General features: G+C 34.6%; 1 protein-coding gene across 3 annotated transcripts in view; it reads right to left on the bottom strand.

Annotated features, from left to right (window-relative positions):
* The window catches only part of LOC128878448 (uncharacterized), a 229,801-nt gene that overhangs the window by 85,964 nt on the left and 124,791 nt on the right, over positions 1-19,046 (bottom strand). For 2 of the 3 annotated variants that reach the window (XM_054126659.1, XM_054126660.1), the window contains exon 4: positions 5,565-5,818. The exons of the other annotated variant lie outside the window; for it this stretch is intronic. In XM_054126659.1, coding sequence (XP_053982634.1) covers positions 5,565-5,818 — 254 coding nt within the window. The remainder of the gene's footprint in view (positions 1-5,564; positions 5,819-19,046) is intronic. 3 annotated transcript variants of the gene reach the window in all.

Raw genomic sequence — 19,046 nt, 5'->3', positions numbered from 1 at the left:
AATAAAATATGGGACCAAAAAAGACTAAAAACTCACAATGTAAACAATGCAACAATTATACGAAATAAAGAAAAACCAATCCCGTACCAAGGTTTTATTACACACATACAATACACAGCGAAAAAGGAATCGAATAAAATATGGGACCACACAAGAATAAAAACTCACAATGTAACACACGACTTTTACCAATCAGTACCCCGGTGTGACATGAACAGGAAAGAAAAAATAATAATGACTAGATTAAGAACTGAACACTCAAAAATTATTAGACGCGAACATCTATTTAAAAAAACGGACCCACCCACTGCGATTCCTGTGACAAGTGAATTATAATTGACCACCTACGAGTGCAGAAGATCTGAGTTACAGAGAAGGAAGTACAATTTGAACCCAGAAACATGTGTTAAAGACCATCAACTATCTTAAGGACGCTAAACTCTACAATAGTATACAATAGAATAGTATAGTACCACGAATCAAACAGAAATTCAATTAAATCCGTCCCTAATTACCAAGCAGTGAATGCGACGTAAAATAAAACCATTTAAACAAAGACTTTCTCGTAATGTTAAGTAATGATAAAACTACTTATTAATATGTTTTTCATTGACCATTGTTTGACAATAATTATTGAAACATTCGCTTTAACGATGCGCAGTTTTTGCGGAAGGTTTGCGCCACGTGCAAGTTTTCTTTCAGATTACAGATTTTAAACAAATCAGACTTATGGGTTCACAAATAAAACAATATTCTGCGGAAAATGCCGTAGAATTTTTTTTTGAAAAATATTGAAGACTGACAAAATGGTGTCACCAAAACTGTCTGTATATTATTATATTACATGTGCATTGTCATCACAAAGACGTCACTTATGTCAGTACAATGAAAGTAGTGACTTCCTGTCACGCGCAGACGGACCTTAACGCTTCAGGGCTGTGGCACGCACACTTCGAAAGAGAAATCTTTAATTTTTTTTACCAAATTGGCCTATGCTTTCTTTTTGTTTACTCTACACGTTGATCGCCGTGAAAATGTCTACGAAGCTTAAATTTTGTTCCGAGATAATTAGAAATTACGTAATCAAACATTTGTTGTAGCACTTTTTTGTGGAACTTCATTCAAATTTGCGAAACTTATTCAGATTTATTTTCTGTAATACTTCATTTTCAAAATTAATTCGCTTAGTTACTTAATGAAAAGACCTTAAAACAATATTTTAAGTAGAGAAATTTGTTTCATATTTTTTGGGCTAATATACAAGGAAACAATTAAGATAAAAATTTTAAATTTTTAAGGCTTGTTCCTATTATTATAAGTAATAACTCTGCCAAATTTCAAATCATTTCATCGATTTTTAATGGAGATACAAAATAAGCCACCGACTGAAAAAGTTCTAGATATTTTCCATTGAAAACTTTCGAAGGTTTGGGGCACGTGTTAATGTTAACATTAAGAGATCAAATTTTTCATGAATCTTTTTTTATATATTTCCAAGATATTCAGGGAGTGCATAATACAGATTTAAAAATAAGGATTATATTAATTTACAACTTCGTCCATAAATATATGAATACTTACTAGCTCAATGAATAATTAATATATACTGTAAATAATTATTGTACAATTATTTATTGTACAATTATGTATCTAGTATCATTTAATAATAGAAGTTTTATGATGAAGTTTAATTTAATTATGTATTTAGTAACATTTAATAAAGAAGTTTTATGATGAAGTTTAATTTAATAATATTCAAGTTTTGAGTGGGATATTAAATTTCGTAGACAAACTGTCAAATCATTTAGGTAGATAATTTCGGAAAAAATGTTTAATATCAGAAAAATATTTATGAGGAGATATTACAAAATAAATGGAATTATTTTATTATATAGCTAGGGTGTTAAGATTTATATAAGAAGTTTTATGATGAAGTTTAATGAAAAGAAAATTAATTGTTTTTTTATTATTACCGGTGAGACATTGAATAAACTATTGATAAAATATATTCGCAAGTACATACTTATGAGCGGGGTTGTATATTCTTTTTTATGGTATAAACAAGACGTTATTATCATAATATGTGTAAATAAAAACAAAAGCTTTAAAGTAACTTTTCTTGCTTAATTAAAACCAAAAACAATATTCTGATTTCAGAATTACAAATAAACTTTAGTAAATAACGTGATTTTGAATATTTTAAGTTTCATTTACATCGAATTTGTCTTTGTCGATTTGAAATAACTTTCATAAAGGCAATAAATTGAGCGTAAAATAACAAATAAAAAAAAAGAAAAAAAAAAGAAATGAATCGAAATAAAAAATAATAGACGTCCCCGTGGCAAAGTACAAATCCGTGGTTCGATATCTCGCAAGTACAGCGGTGGTAGCTTTCACGGTTCACGGCCAACATTTTCATAGCGAAAATGTTAATAAATAATACTACGATATATAAATGGCTACCAGTTTGTTATTCGATGAATACTTCATTATCAAAAATCATTAACGAACAGCGTTTCAATTCTTGAACCGATAACCTATTTCAAACTCTAAATGTCATGGAGTTATTGATAGAACACCGCGACTTGTTGCGTCTAGGTTAACGTTACGAAAGGTTAAAGTCGGTTCCGAGTTCGTTGACATAAGGATTCTGCGCAATTATGTCGCGCGGGCAATCAAGCATCTTCGCGCGCGAAACTGAGAACCGTGTAGAAGAAGGCGTATCGAGAACCGACTAATAATGAAATTTGGCAATCGACACAGCTATTTTTTTTTCACTGGTGTTAATAAGTGATTTCAGTGTGTGGAAACGTTGTTATTAAGAAAGTGGTTCTTCATATTGCTGCTTGTTTCTCTACACTATAAGACATATTGCAGGAATGGTAAATACAAAATGCTATCGTTTCTAATGTTCTATTATACCGTGGTAATAGCTTTTGAAACAAATCATACTTTACGAGAAATTTCTTGAGAATAAACTCTTTAAATCTAAAACTAAAATATAATATTAATTGAATATATTAATCTTTAACTAAATATAAACTATATATAATAAACTACTATATTATGTATACTAATATTATTTATATCTTTTATAATTTCAGATAATAAATATATAATATCTAATATATTATAATATACATTATAATAATATAAATAAAAAAAGTATGTAGACTCTCCGTCAATTGAAATAAGTATCTAAAGAAAGGTATGAACGCATTAATAAATATTACTTATGTTTCTGTATTTAAATTAAATATAAATTAAATTAAATTATATATATTATATTTATATTTATAATATTCTAATAAATAATAAATCTAAGTTTACTTGAAGTGTGTGTACATCATTTGTCCAACAGAAACTTCGACGAGATAGATTGACATTCGCAACATGTAGCTGGGCAAAACTTATATTTCAATGACTATTTTGAGTAACTAATAAAAGGTAAACAAATTTTGTACGTTACTCGTTACATCAAGAGTAGAAACTGAGTTATAAAAATTATACTTCACAGTGATCAAATAATGGGTGCAACACACGTAGGTGATTACGACACGTTGTCATCTATTATTTAAATAAAATTTTACAAAATTCTGTTGCATTGTATGCAAGTTTCACGTAATTTTTATTATTTGCTAACGTCTCACATATGCAAGTATCACGTAATTTTATTATTTGCTAACGTTTCTAAAATTATTCAATGTTTACACTTAATGTTCCTTAAATAGTAAAAGGAGACCTGTGCTCTGCCATTTTGTAATAGAATGTTAAACTCGGACCTTCCTTTATCAATGCAAAGAACACGAAAGAAAACATTTTGTCATTCGTCAATGAATCCGTCACTTTGATGATTTCGCAAAAAACCTATCGCAAAATTTATTTTTACCATAAACAACAGCGTCAATTTTGTTTACTATTCCCTACATCATACGCTCGACGAGAGGTCAAAAGGGATATGCGTTGCAAATGACTGTTTTGCTCGCGATAGATTGTTAAAGTTCCAGCCAATGAGATTGCGCGAACCTTACAAACACAATATAGCGTTGAGACTGGGACAAAGTTGTCTAAAGGACCATTTATATAGGTCCTGTGGACGGCGCTAGTGATGCATAGTAATGGAAGATAAAGTGAACGAATAGCGTCACGCCCACAACCAACTCTGCACACTCTAATTGGCTAAAACTTTAACTACCTCTAGCGAGAACACCAATTGTTTACGACACGGATGGTCCTTTTCGATGCTTTTATCCTCTTGGAATATGTAGAAGTGGAATCAAATTTGACTATTATAATTAAAACAAATCTGGTCTCGACTAAAGCTCTTAAATACATTATTGTCCCGTTTTTGAATCAGGTATATCAACACTTTATCTACCGGCCTACTTAGAAACAGTCTGCAATTTAAAAAAAGAATTTTCTACATTAGTATATGTTATTCTATGGTGACATTTACAATATTGTAACAATTGTACAAGACAATTAATCAAATGGTTGTTTCCAGTCGATAAGATTCTTAAGATTCTTTTTCAATTAAAATTAAATTTTAAAATAATTGAATTATAACTGTTGTATTAGAAAATACTATTTAAAATTTATACAACGCGCTCCTGACTATACTAGTTTATTATAAAGCCATTAGATGTATCGAAAACTCTTACGGTTAGTTGTTCGATAATTTATCATCTGTACGTTGATAAAATAAGTAAAATACATATTTTACCGGTAAACTGACTCAATAATAGAGAGTAACCCAGGAGCCAAGATATTTTCGAGCCAACTCAGATATTTCCATAGGTTTTTCAAACAAATCTCCATCGATCCACGAACGCTAGATTCATCCCCTGAAAGCCGCAGCAAACATTTATTTTACACCCCGGCACATGTACCGAAACGAATATCATTCTCGCCATCCCCGAGTACCACCGACGAATAAAACTCCGCGCCATTGCTGCCCTTTCCGTAGCCACTAATAAATCTTTCGAAACGATTGCCGTTGCCAAAATGTTCCCCGCTTCCGAAATTACCCCAACGATGTAAATGTCGGAGAGTTTTCGCGTCGAATCGAGTGAGCGCGATTCTCGAGAGCGAGCTCCGTTAAAGTGGCCTATTTCACGGGGTCCTTACCTCGGTCCCTCGGGCGATCTGCCCCCGCCGCGTTACGAAAAATAGAAGCCAATTAGCGAAATAATTACGCGCAAACGGGTCAAACACGGTGGCGTTGTTTGCGCGCCGACGGTAAAAGCCAACGGGACAAAGCAACGTCGAGGAGAACGATGGTAGATTGTTTTTTTGTTCCGCTGGAGAAAAACGAGTTCCGGTGGAGGAATGACGGCGTTCGTCCCTACCGTGACTGTTCGTTCCTTCGGGGACCGTTCGATAGAATCAAAGCGATTCTACGGTACGAGTTTTGGCACCTTTAGGTAAATCAACAGACCCATCTCGAGATACGTGCGTGTGAGTAAAACTGCGAGGTGAAAAGCGGAAGAGTGAACGGCCAGGTAGAGGAATAACGGGCTGAATTGGAGGAAAAGGTTCGGTGGAAGGAGGACGTAAAAAAATACCTAAGGACGGACTCTCGTCGTCAGGCGTGAGACCAATACTCGGTTCCGTGCTGCTTCCACAATCCCCGACGTCTCCGCCGCCCCTGCCTCCACCACCGCCGCCGCCGCCACCGCCGACGCCGACGCCGACGCCGACGCCGACGCCTCCGCCACCGTCGACTTCGCCTCCGCCGCTCTCACCCTCTGTTTCGTGCTCGTCGTACTCTGAGAGCACTTTGTCCAGCAGCTCGATCGATCGTTGCACATCGTCACCTCTGGAACAAACGTATCGTTCGATTCTATAGTGATTACGCGTAAGATCTAGGTAGGGTAACGTTGTCAGACGCACGGATTAGATCGCGCGATTCCGATGCGGGACAATTAGCGCGCCGCAGAGGCGATCCTATTGCGGGCGATTTAGGGGGGATGTCTCGTTTCTTGATCGAGAAACAAGTGATCGGTTGTGCTTGAAATCCAAATTTATACAGGGTGAGTCCGAAGAAACAGAACACCTAAATATCTCCGTTCCTTTTCGGTGTACAAAAAAACTTCTAAGGACAAAGTTATAGAGCTGCCGGAAAGACTGAATATTCAAGCGGCTTTCAAGCCGAGTCAAACCGGGACCTGATTTCCGAGCCGAGTCGAGTACTTGCAAAAACCGAGTAGCCTGAAAGATTCAAGCTACCCGAAAGAAACCAAGTAACTTGAATTTTTCAAGCTATCCGAATAGAATCGAGCGGTCCGAACAAATCAAGCGGCCCGAAAGAACCGGGCAACTCGAATGGTTTCAAGCTTATCCGAGTACACATGTTAGTCCGCCGCCGGGCAACAATGGTATCATAAAAAGGACGTAGCAAACTAGACCCAAAGAAGGTCGACCATCATTTTCCGTATTTCTTATCGAATCTTAACGGATGTATTACCAATCGATTCCTTATGTTATCCCGATGAAAATGGTACCAGACACGATACAATTCGGATTATTTAGAAGGAAATTATACGGAAAAAATGATTTGCACGCTTTTTGTCTATCTTCGTTAAAAATAGTCCGATTTACATAGTGTTTGGTAGCGTTTTCATCAGAAAAACGTAAGGAATCCATCGGCGTTACTCCCGTAATAATACGATGCATATGAAGTGAAATCGGGTGATTACTGAAAGCAATAATAACGGAGTTATGACTTGAAACAATTGCGTGGACCACCCTGTATAATAAAATAAATATAAAATAAAATTGCTTCATACGTAACACATATTAACATATTTTCTATATCAAAGTAAAATCACAAATTTTCGTTTACGTACTAAAATAAATTTGAATACAAATTCCTTGTCAATAACATTGTTTTATACATATACCGTATAAAAATAAAATTCAACAATTTCAATTTTTACCTGGTACAATAAATTTCACTAAAAATTACTTGTAAATAATATATTTGTATAAATTCTCTACACAAAAATAAAATCCTAAATAATAATAACTTTAATTTGAATAAATATTACTTATAAATAACGTGTTCGTTTATAAAATATATTCTAGAAACATTTTGTATGGTAACATAAATGGGTAAAATTCGCAATAAAATCAATTATCATGAACGAAGGAATTAAAAAGGGCTGTTGTTCTCAGAACAGATCGAACTTGAATGAATTGCTCAAAAAACGCAACAAATTGAATACACAACCGCCTCAATCGCTTATTTTGTAAAAGCTGCAACATCTACCAACTTTAATGAACTTTTTTCAAACGAATGCCAAGTTTATCGTTATAATTCTTTTACACTTTGTTTAACTGCTTATCAGTCGTACGTGATAATTCTTTAAACAGTTTCAAGTAATTCTTCCTTGCTGTTATCTTGCTCGTAATGTACACGTGTTTAAAAATTGCATTTCGTTCTTATAGAAAATCGGACCTCTCAGGTTGATGAAAAACAATTAAAAAAAGAAAAAATTCATAATTGGCATGCTTATAGTTACCGTTTGTACTAAAATAAGTAATTATCTATCTTAATAATAATTAATTTATATTACCGCAAATACGTCGAGGGTCGTCGCCAATTAACTCGCGCGTTCAATCATATTTCACGAATCGGAAATCGAAACCTACGCGTTTGCGATAGTATGAATAAGTTCCTTTGAAGTCAACGTACAATGGAGAGATCGCGGGGAGATCGGATACATGGAAAGTGGCGATAGTGGCTACGATGGTGGTAGTTAATGACAGGCCTGAGTTGTATTTCGATACCATCGCTCTTGCGTTTGAAATTCATACTCTTGTATCGAACCATTCTAGCAGACGCCACAGGCGTAACAATTTATCATGTGATGAATCGATACCGAAAAGAAGCGACACTTTATTTATTCAATTGGACTGTTATGCTGTTATGTTTTTATTTCCTCGATGCGAGGTGAAATTTTATTTTCCGAATATATGCACGTTCTATTCATTATTCAACGAATGAATTCGGTAAACTGTTTATTTTATTCATTACTGGGAACTTTTAACCTTTTAGCTATTGAACGCCATTATAGTGGATTTCGCATATACAGTAATTCCTCCATAAATGCACAAGCTCGCGACTGACCTTGTGCGGTTATCGTAGAGTTCGTATATTCTCTGATGTTTGCCGACGAGTTTCGAACGTAGAGAATAACAGCGAATAAAGAAGAGGACGGAGCGAAAACACCAGGGTATGTCGGTGAGACAATTTAATCGGACGATGAATCTATCTTTTTATTATTAATGTTTTTGATGTAAAACTTTTACCATCATATTCCTGGCATTTTTCTGATTAAAATGAAACCAAACACGATATAATTCGGACGATATTTACCATGCATCTTTTTTTAGTTAGTGTCTACGATATATGATACATAATAAGTTGTTACAAGTAAATGTATTGCGAATTATGTCGTGTTTGGTCTCATTTTAATCAGAAAAATGTCAGGAATATGATGGTAAAGGTTTAACATGAAAAAAGTTAATAATAAAAAAAATGTCACCGTTGCAATTAATTGTCTTACCCAGTAATCTAATCGCGGATTATTATCTTACATTGCTCGGCGATCGAACTCCGTGATCCCTCAAGAGATATACCCAGTGGTGGGGCTGGTTTCTGTGCATTTATCGTAGACAAAATTGTGTATTTATGGAAACATTACTGTACCTTTTTGTACGGATTATGTGGATTAATGCCAAATTTTCAATTTCATTATTATTATTAAGTATTAAAAGATGTTCTTTTAGCTATATACACGTAAAAAATTAAATGCAGAAACTTATTTTAGCTCTTTTAAAAAGATCCTTTCTTGAATCCGCATCTCGCCTCGTTTTTTCTCTTTAGCTAGAGTTACAAAACAAATTCACGTGAAGTCACGACGAAATGTGTGTAAATGTATTCTTTAGACCTTTCCTATGATGGTTGAACAAGATTATTTTGCAGTCACTCGCATCTCCGGAAGTTATAACAATGTGTTTGTATGTAGTCAGTATCTATTTCAAAATTTGCTCTTCAAGATTTAGTTGCAAATATGCAGGTATGGAAATATTAACTATTTCTAAATATACTCAATTACTCATAATTGATTCGCTCAGAGAAATGGATTTAATTATACTTTTCGCTCATTTTTTGAATTATAGCGATATTTTAATCTTTACAAACTAGGAAATGACTTGCAGTTTGATAAAGTTTGGTGAATAAATTGTTTATTTCAAGTATTAATAAAAAAATAGAATATGTAATATTAAATATAAAGTATTTCTTGCTAAAACAGAACTAATTATTTTCATTTAAAAACTTTACTAATGCTAGTTTCTTCAAATCTTTCAAGCACTCTAAATTAGTTGCATTTCCTTCCGGCTGTGGTTTCCACAATTTAATAACTGCGTTTAAAGCAAGGAGGGCATCAATATGTTTAAGAACTTTTTCATACGAAACATTCTTGAAATATGTATCATTCGAGAAAAGGGAAAAAACATGTTTACATTGTCGTTAGTCGAGTGTTTCTATAATTGTAGTGATGCTTGGGAGCAGCTCACACAAAAATTGACAAAAATTTCGTACCGATAAATTTAATTCCGCTGTAATAGAAAAAATTACAAATGAGTATCGCTGTACCATCGATGACGTCGAAAACGATAGCAATAATTCTTGCGGAGAATCAAAAAGAGAGACGAAAGAGTCGACGGTGCAAGAACCGAAGTTTCCAAAAGAATGCGAGTTTATAACGAAATATTTATCTCCATACGAAGTGGTTACTGTTCCTGTTGACCATTCAGCATCGAAGTGGCCGCGTCGAGTGGTGTAAATCTGTCGACTATAGCGTTAGAGACTTTTTCTCGAAAGTTGCGAACGTTCTGTCTTGCGGTCTATTGCGCTTCGAGCCTCCCGTTTCGAAGCTGAAATCGGACAGAAAATCTTTCCGTCTGGCTATCGAACACTCGCCCACGTTCTACTAAACCGTCGTACTTCAAACTTGCAGTACGCCCGGTTTTGTAGCAGCGACAACTATTCAACGTGACGTGCCGCGCGACAAGTTGCACGACAATCCCGGAAACTTTACAATTACCGTTTGGACAGCCACATAAACCATAGTTCTATAATTTATGGCACGTCTGTGGCCCATTTGCGTTTGAAATTGTTACAAATGATGCTAAGGAATGGCTGGGAACGATTCGAGAGTTACAATGACCTGCGGCTGCCCAGCAATTATATCAAGTTTCGTACATACTTAACACTTTATCTACCGGGCTATTTAGAAGCAGACTTTAATTCAAAAAAGAATTTTCTACAGTAGCATACGCCAATCTAGGCTGACAATAATTCCTCCATACTGTTACTAGGTACATTGAAAGCCAAGTCTGTTACCAAGCAGTGAACATTGTAAGTAGACAATTATCGACATAGTAAATAAATTCCAATAACTAAATACTGCAATTAAAAAGCCTATAAATAGGCTCCCGGTAAATAAAGTGTTAATTATTGGGGAGGCACTACACGTTGTGTTTTCTATGTAAAATTAGACATCTTTCGGTACAATTTTCTCAGCTATGTCTTATCTGATCGTACCCAACCTTTTTTTAGGTTGTTCTATAAAATATAAACTACAAATTGGTGGTAAATTTTGTTCAATATACATTTTCAAAAATTATGTTGTTTTTTTCCACCCTTTTTTATTTTTTTATTTTTTTAAGTAAGTACAATTTGAACAAACCGCCTTCACTGTTTTACAGATAAGGCGATTTTACGTGAAACAAAAATAGTCCGGATTCGATAGGGAAACTGTAGCCTGAGTAATTGGTACCGAAAGACCAAAAAGTATGATTTTCAGGAATCGTTAAAAACCAAAACAGGCGGTTATTTTTTTGTCGTATCAGCTTTTTTCGTTATCTTTCCATAGAATCGAAAAAAAGTCACGTCGGCCGTGGCTTATCTATGATTTTGACTTTTACCACCAAAGGTCTCTTCAGTTGTCCACTGGTTACCAGTATTTGCGGTTCCATCTAGTCCTGTTCAATTTGTTTTTTGATTTTCGTGATAATGTCTCATGAGTGAAAAAATTCAATACAGCTAAAAAAGCATTTTTCAATGAGAAGCCGTTCGTTTCGTTTTGAAGCCATTATCGCGTGACCCTTTTAAAAAATCACTTTTCCTTTTTATCTTTTTGAAAGTAAATATATTTAAGAATGCACTGTTAAAATTATTTTGGTTTTTACAAGCGATCTAAAATGACAGACGTCATAGTGAAATCAAGCACGAATAAAAGCTTAAAGGGCCATATCACAGTAACGGTTTGAAAAAATCAATTCAACGAATACATAGACTTTTATTTAAAAAAATTATTTTTTCATCCCGCTTGTCAAAATAAAAAAAAATCTATCAAACCGATGTTTCTGAAAGTTAGATATGTTATTTTGCACACTAGCGGCTCACATGACCCTCCGTCATAAAAAGTAAATATTTGAGTACTTTAGTTTCAACGAGCATCATTTTTTTTTTATTTTTCCACTATGCCGGTTTGAATAAACTATTTGAATGTTCTATTTCAGACAGATCGTTTTTAAAATATCTTGATAAGCATGAATATGTCGACAACAACAGTAGTTATTTTAACGTTAATATAAATCAATGAATTAGCTTTATAAAGTCCACGCAGAAATATTTGTGTGCATTATTTCTGCAAATGCTTAAAATATCTAGTTGTTTCGAGTTAGGCACGTTCAAAAATACAACTGGAAACTTTTCTAAATGGACCTTTCTAAGTCTTCCTGCTCTCACACACGTCCATAATAAATCAATACGTACATATATTTACACACACATTCGTAATACTCGAGAAATGATTGTGGCAACAATGCTAACAGTTACTGCACAACTTTTCTACGTTCAGTTTCAAAGTTTAATGAATTATATCTCAGTAACGGTCAATAACTATTATTTTTTTTTTAATGGTTTATAACAGTGGTTTTTATAACGTATCAAATTTTCATCAATTTCCTAAATTGCATCTTGACTTAAATCGAACAAATTCACGTAAGAATCTGTACGTTCCATAAGGGTCTGCGTGAAAATTACAAAATTTTGATATCGTTTTACACAAAATTGACATAGTGAATATAAATCGAAATAGGCTCATACGATTCATATTTAATCAAAAAGTAATCCAGTGACGTTTTGTTAAAATCCTCCATTAAATAAATCCACGGAACAACAATCTTAAACAATTTAAGAGCGCATCGCGTCAGTTTGGAAAGACACTCTCGGAAAATCAAGCGTACAGGATTACCGAATCTGCCTCGCGTCGAGCGTAATCATAAAATATTGGTACGATTCCAGGATTTTGTGTTTCGCTGCGAGTCCCCGATATATCCCATCGTCGCGCCGTGGGTAATAGCGATAGCGACGGTGGAGAACGTAACGCGCGAGTCGAGGAAAGGAGAATAGGGAGGAAGATTGCCTGCCTCGACTAGGAGGTGCCAGAAGGGGCAGAGAACCGAGCGAACGCGCAGAGGTCAGGGGAATCTAGAAGGGGTAGCAGATGGCGGGGAGGAGATGGAGGGTGAAGGTGGAGACGGAAAAGCAAGGACGAGGGGGTGTCTCGACGAGCAAAGTTGCGAGGCGGCACCGACAAACCACCCTGCGCGTACTGACGCAATGCGGTCTTTGCTCGGCCGAGTCGTAATCGCGATTGTTAATTATCGCGGAAACGCGACCGTCGAGACTTTCGTCATCGAGACGAGTGGAAAAAACGCCGGTTTCGTCCCGACTGGTCACCGATTACCGCACCTCTTTCATTCAGAACCGCGTATGCGGTCGTTCGTTTCGCGACAAAAAAAGAGAAACCGGCAGACTACCGATGACTTCGCGATCCGATTGTTTCGAATCTGTAAGGTAAAATATCCGATGAACACCGTAAAAAATTCGACTAAAACTTGAACAGTTACGTTATACTGTTATTACTTGAGAATATTTGTTATAAATCTAAATAATGCATTTAAGCATTAATTAATTCTTTCAGGAACTATTAATAGTAACAGTTATAGATATTTGTAACTTTGAAACTGAAATTATAATAATTTTGTTAATATAAACGATGTCATACTGCAAATGACCAATTGCTATGCCGGTTTCCACGAATATAATGCTCAGGCTCTTAATTTTAAGGAATAGTACAGTATTAGGTTGTCTAGAAAGTTCGTGCCAATTTCTAAGAAACATTCAAAAACACGTTTGAATTTTAATATATATGTATTTATTGAATTACATAGGTGCCATTTTGTTCCACAACCTTTCCACCTTTTAAGGGATGTATGCATGTTATTTGTTTTCAACCACTTCAATATATTCAGACCTGTATCAACTACCAAAAATCGACATGGACTTTCTGGACAACCCAACACATAGTAAAGGTACATATTTTTTTAGCAAAAAAATTGTCATTATAGACAAGATAACATATCTTGACATATAGTTTACTGTTTATTAGGTGAGTACATCTCCCAATTTCGAAAGCGGTAGCTAATACTTGAACGAGATAGTGAACAATATATTTTAAATATTTCTATTTACTTCAAACATAAGAAACTAAATTACTCTGTTCTAAATAATGATAAATAAATTAAATGATTTCAAGACGAAAGTCGTATGGAATACAATAATTAAGACAAATACTTTTAATAACATTATTTATATGAAACTATTGATATCGTACTTGCGATAGAGAAGAAGATTCTTTTTAAGAATTTTTTGTGGATAATTGTGGAATATCAATGTTTTTGTCAAACCTTTATCCTTTAGGGACGCCGTACACCTGATACATCAAAGATACATCAAACACGCAACACGCGATACGTATTGCAAGGTAGATTTCATATCTTGCTAAACCGCATAAGCAAGTGCAGCAAATGTTAAAATGTCATCGTCCGAAGAATATTTGCGTCGCATGTTGCGTATTTAATGTATCTTTGGCGTACGGCCTGCTTTATTCCTATTTAAAACGCAATACCAAGTCATATTGTATATTTATTCAAGTACTAGGGCTAGTTCAACATACTTCTAGAAGTTTGTAAAAAATGGTAGATCCATGTAATTCACTAGGCTTTCCTTGTAATTTATTTAGAATTGTACGTGTTTTGTAGGTCTAGCGTTACTTTTCAAATTAAGTTAATATTTAGTTGCCAAAGTCGAAGTCAAACATGATATACTTTGAAACGTGTTCAAGTATTAACCTTTGCTCAGGAGTTGGCGAGGGTCCCACAAACTAGAGAGGACTGAGAGGACAGAGGATCCGCCTAAACCTCCCCAGGTTCTCCTTTTTTTCAGAGCAGTCACACTGCGTAGTCGTGTTCTGATGCTTGGGGTACTCGTAATTAATAGAAATATTTTTTAAGTAGCTAGACGATTTCGGGCAGAGTTAGAAACAGTTCGAGTGAGATAGGATTGATATTGAATTACGTTATCGAAGTCAATTATTTATTAATTTCATAAATATGTATCTTTCTTCAAATGTATTATTTACTCTAAACGATAAGATAAGAAACACAATTTTTCGTATAAATAACAAGGATATTGAAAGTTGATAAGTTAGTCCCCCACACTGTATATACAATATCTACTTTAAATAAATATACAAACGACAATATTTGTGATGCATAGAAGCTTGGACCAATTTATTAATTTCTAATTACATAAGAAAGACGAAAGAAATTGTACGAAATAAAATACTTAAGTTTACATTTGGGAGTAATTCGAGCCAATTTTTTCCTACTCCAATTGAAATTGTCGAACTACGCAAATAGATTTATATTTTTATATTACAGCTTATAAACATAGCACTCTTTCAATCAATCATCTTTTCCCTTTGACATTTTTCTCTAAATGTACTGATATCGGAGTAATGGCTTGTCACACCTACTTGACCCACCCCGTACATGTTTATTTGTGGAAAGCAGTAATTTAATAAATCTTGGACTCTTGTTTCCTGACATTTGTTTTCGAATGATCCAACGTCAAGTTATCGTGTCAACTACGGAAAAAGGACAAATTTCACTATATCAATGAACGAAATTATTAAAAGTGAACGAAAGAAATTGTATTTATTAGTTTAACCATTATGCACAAAAACATTGGCACTTCACAACTATTTGTCATGTAAAATAAAAATTCTTAAAAAAAATATCTCTTTTCTTGCAAGCGGACGATAATAGCCCCTTAATATCACGGTTCTGTTCGCTTTATAAGAAAGCATAAGAGACTATATATAAAACATTGTCTAGCTCCGGTGATTCTTTTGAAAATACAAAGGGTGAAACGTGGAATGCAACGACGACATCCAGAAATACACGATGTACCAAAGAATACATTGTTAACGTCGGAGTTAATTGTGATGTTGTTGGCCGGCAAAACAATGCGAACAATCGGATCGCTTCAACGAAAGAATAGCTGTTGCGGGTAATCGCTAGGAGCAACGTTTCGAAATCGAGCGCGGGATTCGCGCAGCGGCGAACCGAGCTATTCAAGACTCATCAAGGCTTTCAGGAACCATCAAGACTTTCCAGAACTTTTGTCGACGAATGATATGCGCAGCGATATGAAAATTCCTAGTTTCGAATCTTTCCTAATCCTTTCACGGTAGAGATTTAAACTAAAAAGTCATTTGTAATAAGTTTTTCAACGAGAGGAAAAATACAAGCGGAGAAAGGTTATTCAATATAGTATACACACTTATTATATAAGAAATATATGAAATTTTGACATGACATATTACTGCAACAAGCAAAAGCCAACAAAAATATCTATTTACTGCAAGAATATTATTTTAGCATTCTGAAGATTCCAATGCGGAATCAGCATTATTTATTTTTCACAACATGGATTTTCAATTAAAAAATCTGAAAAAATTCTGAAGAATGTTACCGCCTTCTCTTACATGTCTCAGATTTTTTTTTCAAATTTTTCATCTAATAATACAGGAAAAATCGGGCAAAAAATTATTTTTGATATTTTCCTTTTATTTTCCTACCAGTTCAGATAGAGGCTTTTAGCATTCATTGTTCTTTTCTTTACGGTATCAAATGATTCATTACAAGTTGAATTTGATTGAGGGGCGCATTTAACCCTATTATCCGACTGTACCCTTTGTTTGAACAGAGTTAATAGGATTACTTTTTCATTAGAACAATACAATTCCTATCGATTTAATAAATTATCCTTAAAAAGCATAGAAAATTATTACTTTTATATTGTAATTATTTTATTATACCTACTCTACTTTCATGGATATAGAGGGTGTCACAAATCAGGTCTAACGATTTTTGAGGCAGTTTTAATAATCTGGCAAAAAAATGTTGCGAACATGAGTTAGTCGGTATTTAATCAACAAGAAATTGCAAAAAAAGTACTCAACAAAATTTCTTTAGCAAAAATTTATTGTTACTATAACTTTTTTTTAAATGAAATCATATATTTTTTACGCGACATTTTTGAAGGCAACATCGAGACATCGAAGTAAACATTAATGAATGCTCATTTCTACAACTGTTGCCTGCTATCATCGCAAAACCCACTAGATTTCTGTGTGAAATGTCTTTTTCATATTATGATTTTAAAAAGTTATGGTGAACTTATTTTTTTGCTATTTTTCGAATTGCAATATCTTTGCGATTAAATTGATGATCTTCTGTTTGAAACTTTTAAAATCAACTATAAAAAAAAAAACAGTTTTGTTTGAACTGCTTAAACAAAATGTGAAACTATTTGAATCGAATAAGTAATAGCTTGTTTCACCCTGAAAAATCATCATCCCCTACTTCACACCTTGTATTATATTTATAATACCTTAAACTCTGAGAGACACCGAGCAAAATGTACAACAACCACCGAATAAAATATACGACCCGACAGACTACCGTAAATCCTGTTGTTTACTTTTCATTCCTTACTCGACCGTCATACCTAGCTGTAAAAATTTCGCGCATCTCTGCCGCGCAGTGATACGCACGATACTTCCGTCCCCGTCCAGCAAGTTCGATGCACGTTCCGATCGAAACGACGAGGGTAACGCATGAAATGGTAACGCAACGTGGCGAAGGGACGGCAGGATACGCATGCTAGCAGGAAAACAGGGGTTGTGTTAGCAACGAAACGTGTGAATAAATAAGCACGATTCGCTGACAAGAGACTGAAAGGGAGGGTACGAATTCGAGGACAGACCCTTTCAGGAGTTTGCCCAAAGCAAAATGTTCTAGCCGCGAAACAAAGCACGGAAATCCATCCCCCGTTTCATTCTTTTCCTTCGTTCCCGCTTCGCTCGCTTTCCTCTGTCGCTTCCGTGTTCGGCTTTTCAACGGCGGCACGGGACAGCCCGTTGTCAGACTCGTTAACGTTTGATTCATTATTCAAGATCGTAATTGGCCGAAAGCTAAGCGGGATAAAGATCGAGGAATACTTTTCTTTTTCTCCACCCTCTTCTCTCGTCGGACCATTCTTACCGTCCACTTGAATCTTTACTTCTCCGCTCCGAGTCCGTCCCGCGCCGATGCATACTCTTCCTACGATTCGTGTCCCCTTTCGTCGTCGTTCCTCTCAGACGAATTCAGCGAGTCGTTCTTCATCCTCGTCGAAGCTCTGGTCCCGTCGTCGAGCGAATTCGTCAACGTTCTGGCTGGTCGTGAAAAGTTGGCACACCGCTCGAGGAATGGGATCAAGTTCAATACGCTGCTCGCGAATACGAGTCAACACATTAGAACTTCTATGGTCGGAGTAGTTTTGCTTCGTACAGCTACTCACAAAAGTTCCCGTTTGATCTGTACGTATGATATAAAGGGTTTTCGAAAAGGATTCTGTTATTTAATTAAACATAAACTGTTTGGAACAGGTCATTGCAGGCGAAATCGGATACTTTTTGGTGTAACGTATTGGGTTTCTACGAAATTTGAATATGTTGTTGTTTTTAGCGATATTTAAACGTCTATAAAAGGACTCCGAAATTTTTAAAATTATCGATTTTATAGACGTTTGAAGAAGAGTGCTAACTTTTTTTCAAGAAATTATAATCGTATATATAATTTTTAGCGATATTTGAACGTCTATAAAAAGACTCCGAAATTTTTAAAATTGTCGATTTTATAGATGTATGAAGAAGAATGCTAACTTTTTTTTCAAGAAATTGTAACCATTGAACTACCCAGCGGATGGAAATGAGCTTTCGCAGCAGACTTGTGAGGATATAAAAGTATTAAATAAAAATAATTTCAGTTTAAATAACAACTTTTGTCAACCATTTTTTGTAAATTATTTTAAACAAATGCCTTGTTTTTATATTACGCACTTTATAAAGGAACTTTCAAAAAGACGCAGTAATTTACATTGGAAGAATGAGAATTAAAAAATCTGTTAAAGTAGTAAGAGAAGCATGAGATTTTGCGAGGTAACAGTGAAGACTAGCATATAAGAGTAGCAAAAAAAATAAAAATAAAATCTATATCTACAAATTTGGACCATATCCAATTTTCGTCAAAATCCGAGATATTACATCGTAGTTTCTGATTTTGTGTTGAATGCATGTGTATATGATTTATATACTTTGTATAATATGATTATACGTATATTTATATTAATGAGCACACTACGACTACGCTGACAGGCATATGTCGTTATCAAGAAACAAAATCCTAGCGCCACTTTTGCAGAAATTTTTATTTTAATATTTAAAACATTTTAACAGGAATATTCATCAATATATTTTATACATTAAAAAATCGATTTATTTAATGTGATATGTAAAGAATTGTTTAAAAGGGTGTGTAAGATTTTGCATCTTTTATAAAACATGAATGGTATGGAATGTATTCTGATTTTTTGTACTTAAAATAAAAGTACAAACCATTAGAATTAAAGTTGAAAGATGAGAAGCCACATTGGGCACATGAAAATCCTAGCTATATTCAATAATTTTGTTTTACAAAACAATCGATTAATAGAACAACTGTTTGCTAGGGTT

Source organism: Hylaeus volcanicus, chromosome 6, assembly GCF_026283585.1.
Source record: "Hylaeus volcanicus isolate JK05 chromosome 6, UHH_iyHylVolc1.0_haploid, whole genome shotgun sequence".
Lineage (NCBI taxonomy): Eukaryota > Metazoa > Arthropoda > Insecta > Hymenoptera > Colletidae > Hylaeus > Hylaeus volcanicus.
The sequence above is the reverse complement of the archived record's forward strand: the minus strand, read 5'-3'. Positions and strand labels throughout refer to the sequence as shown.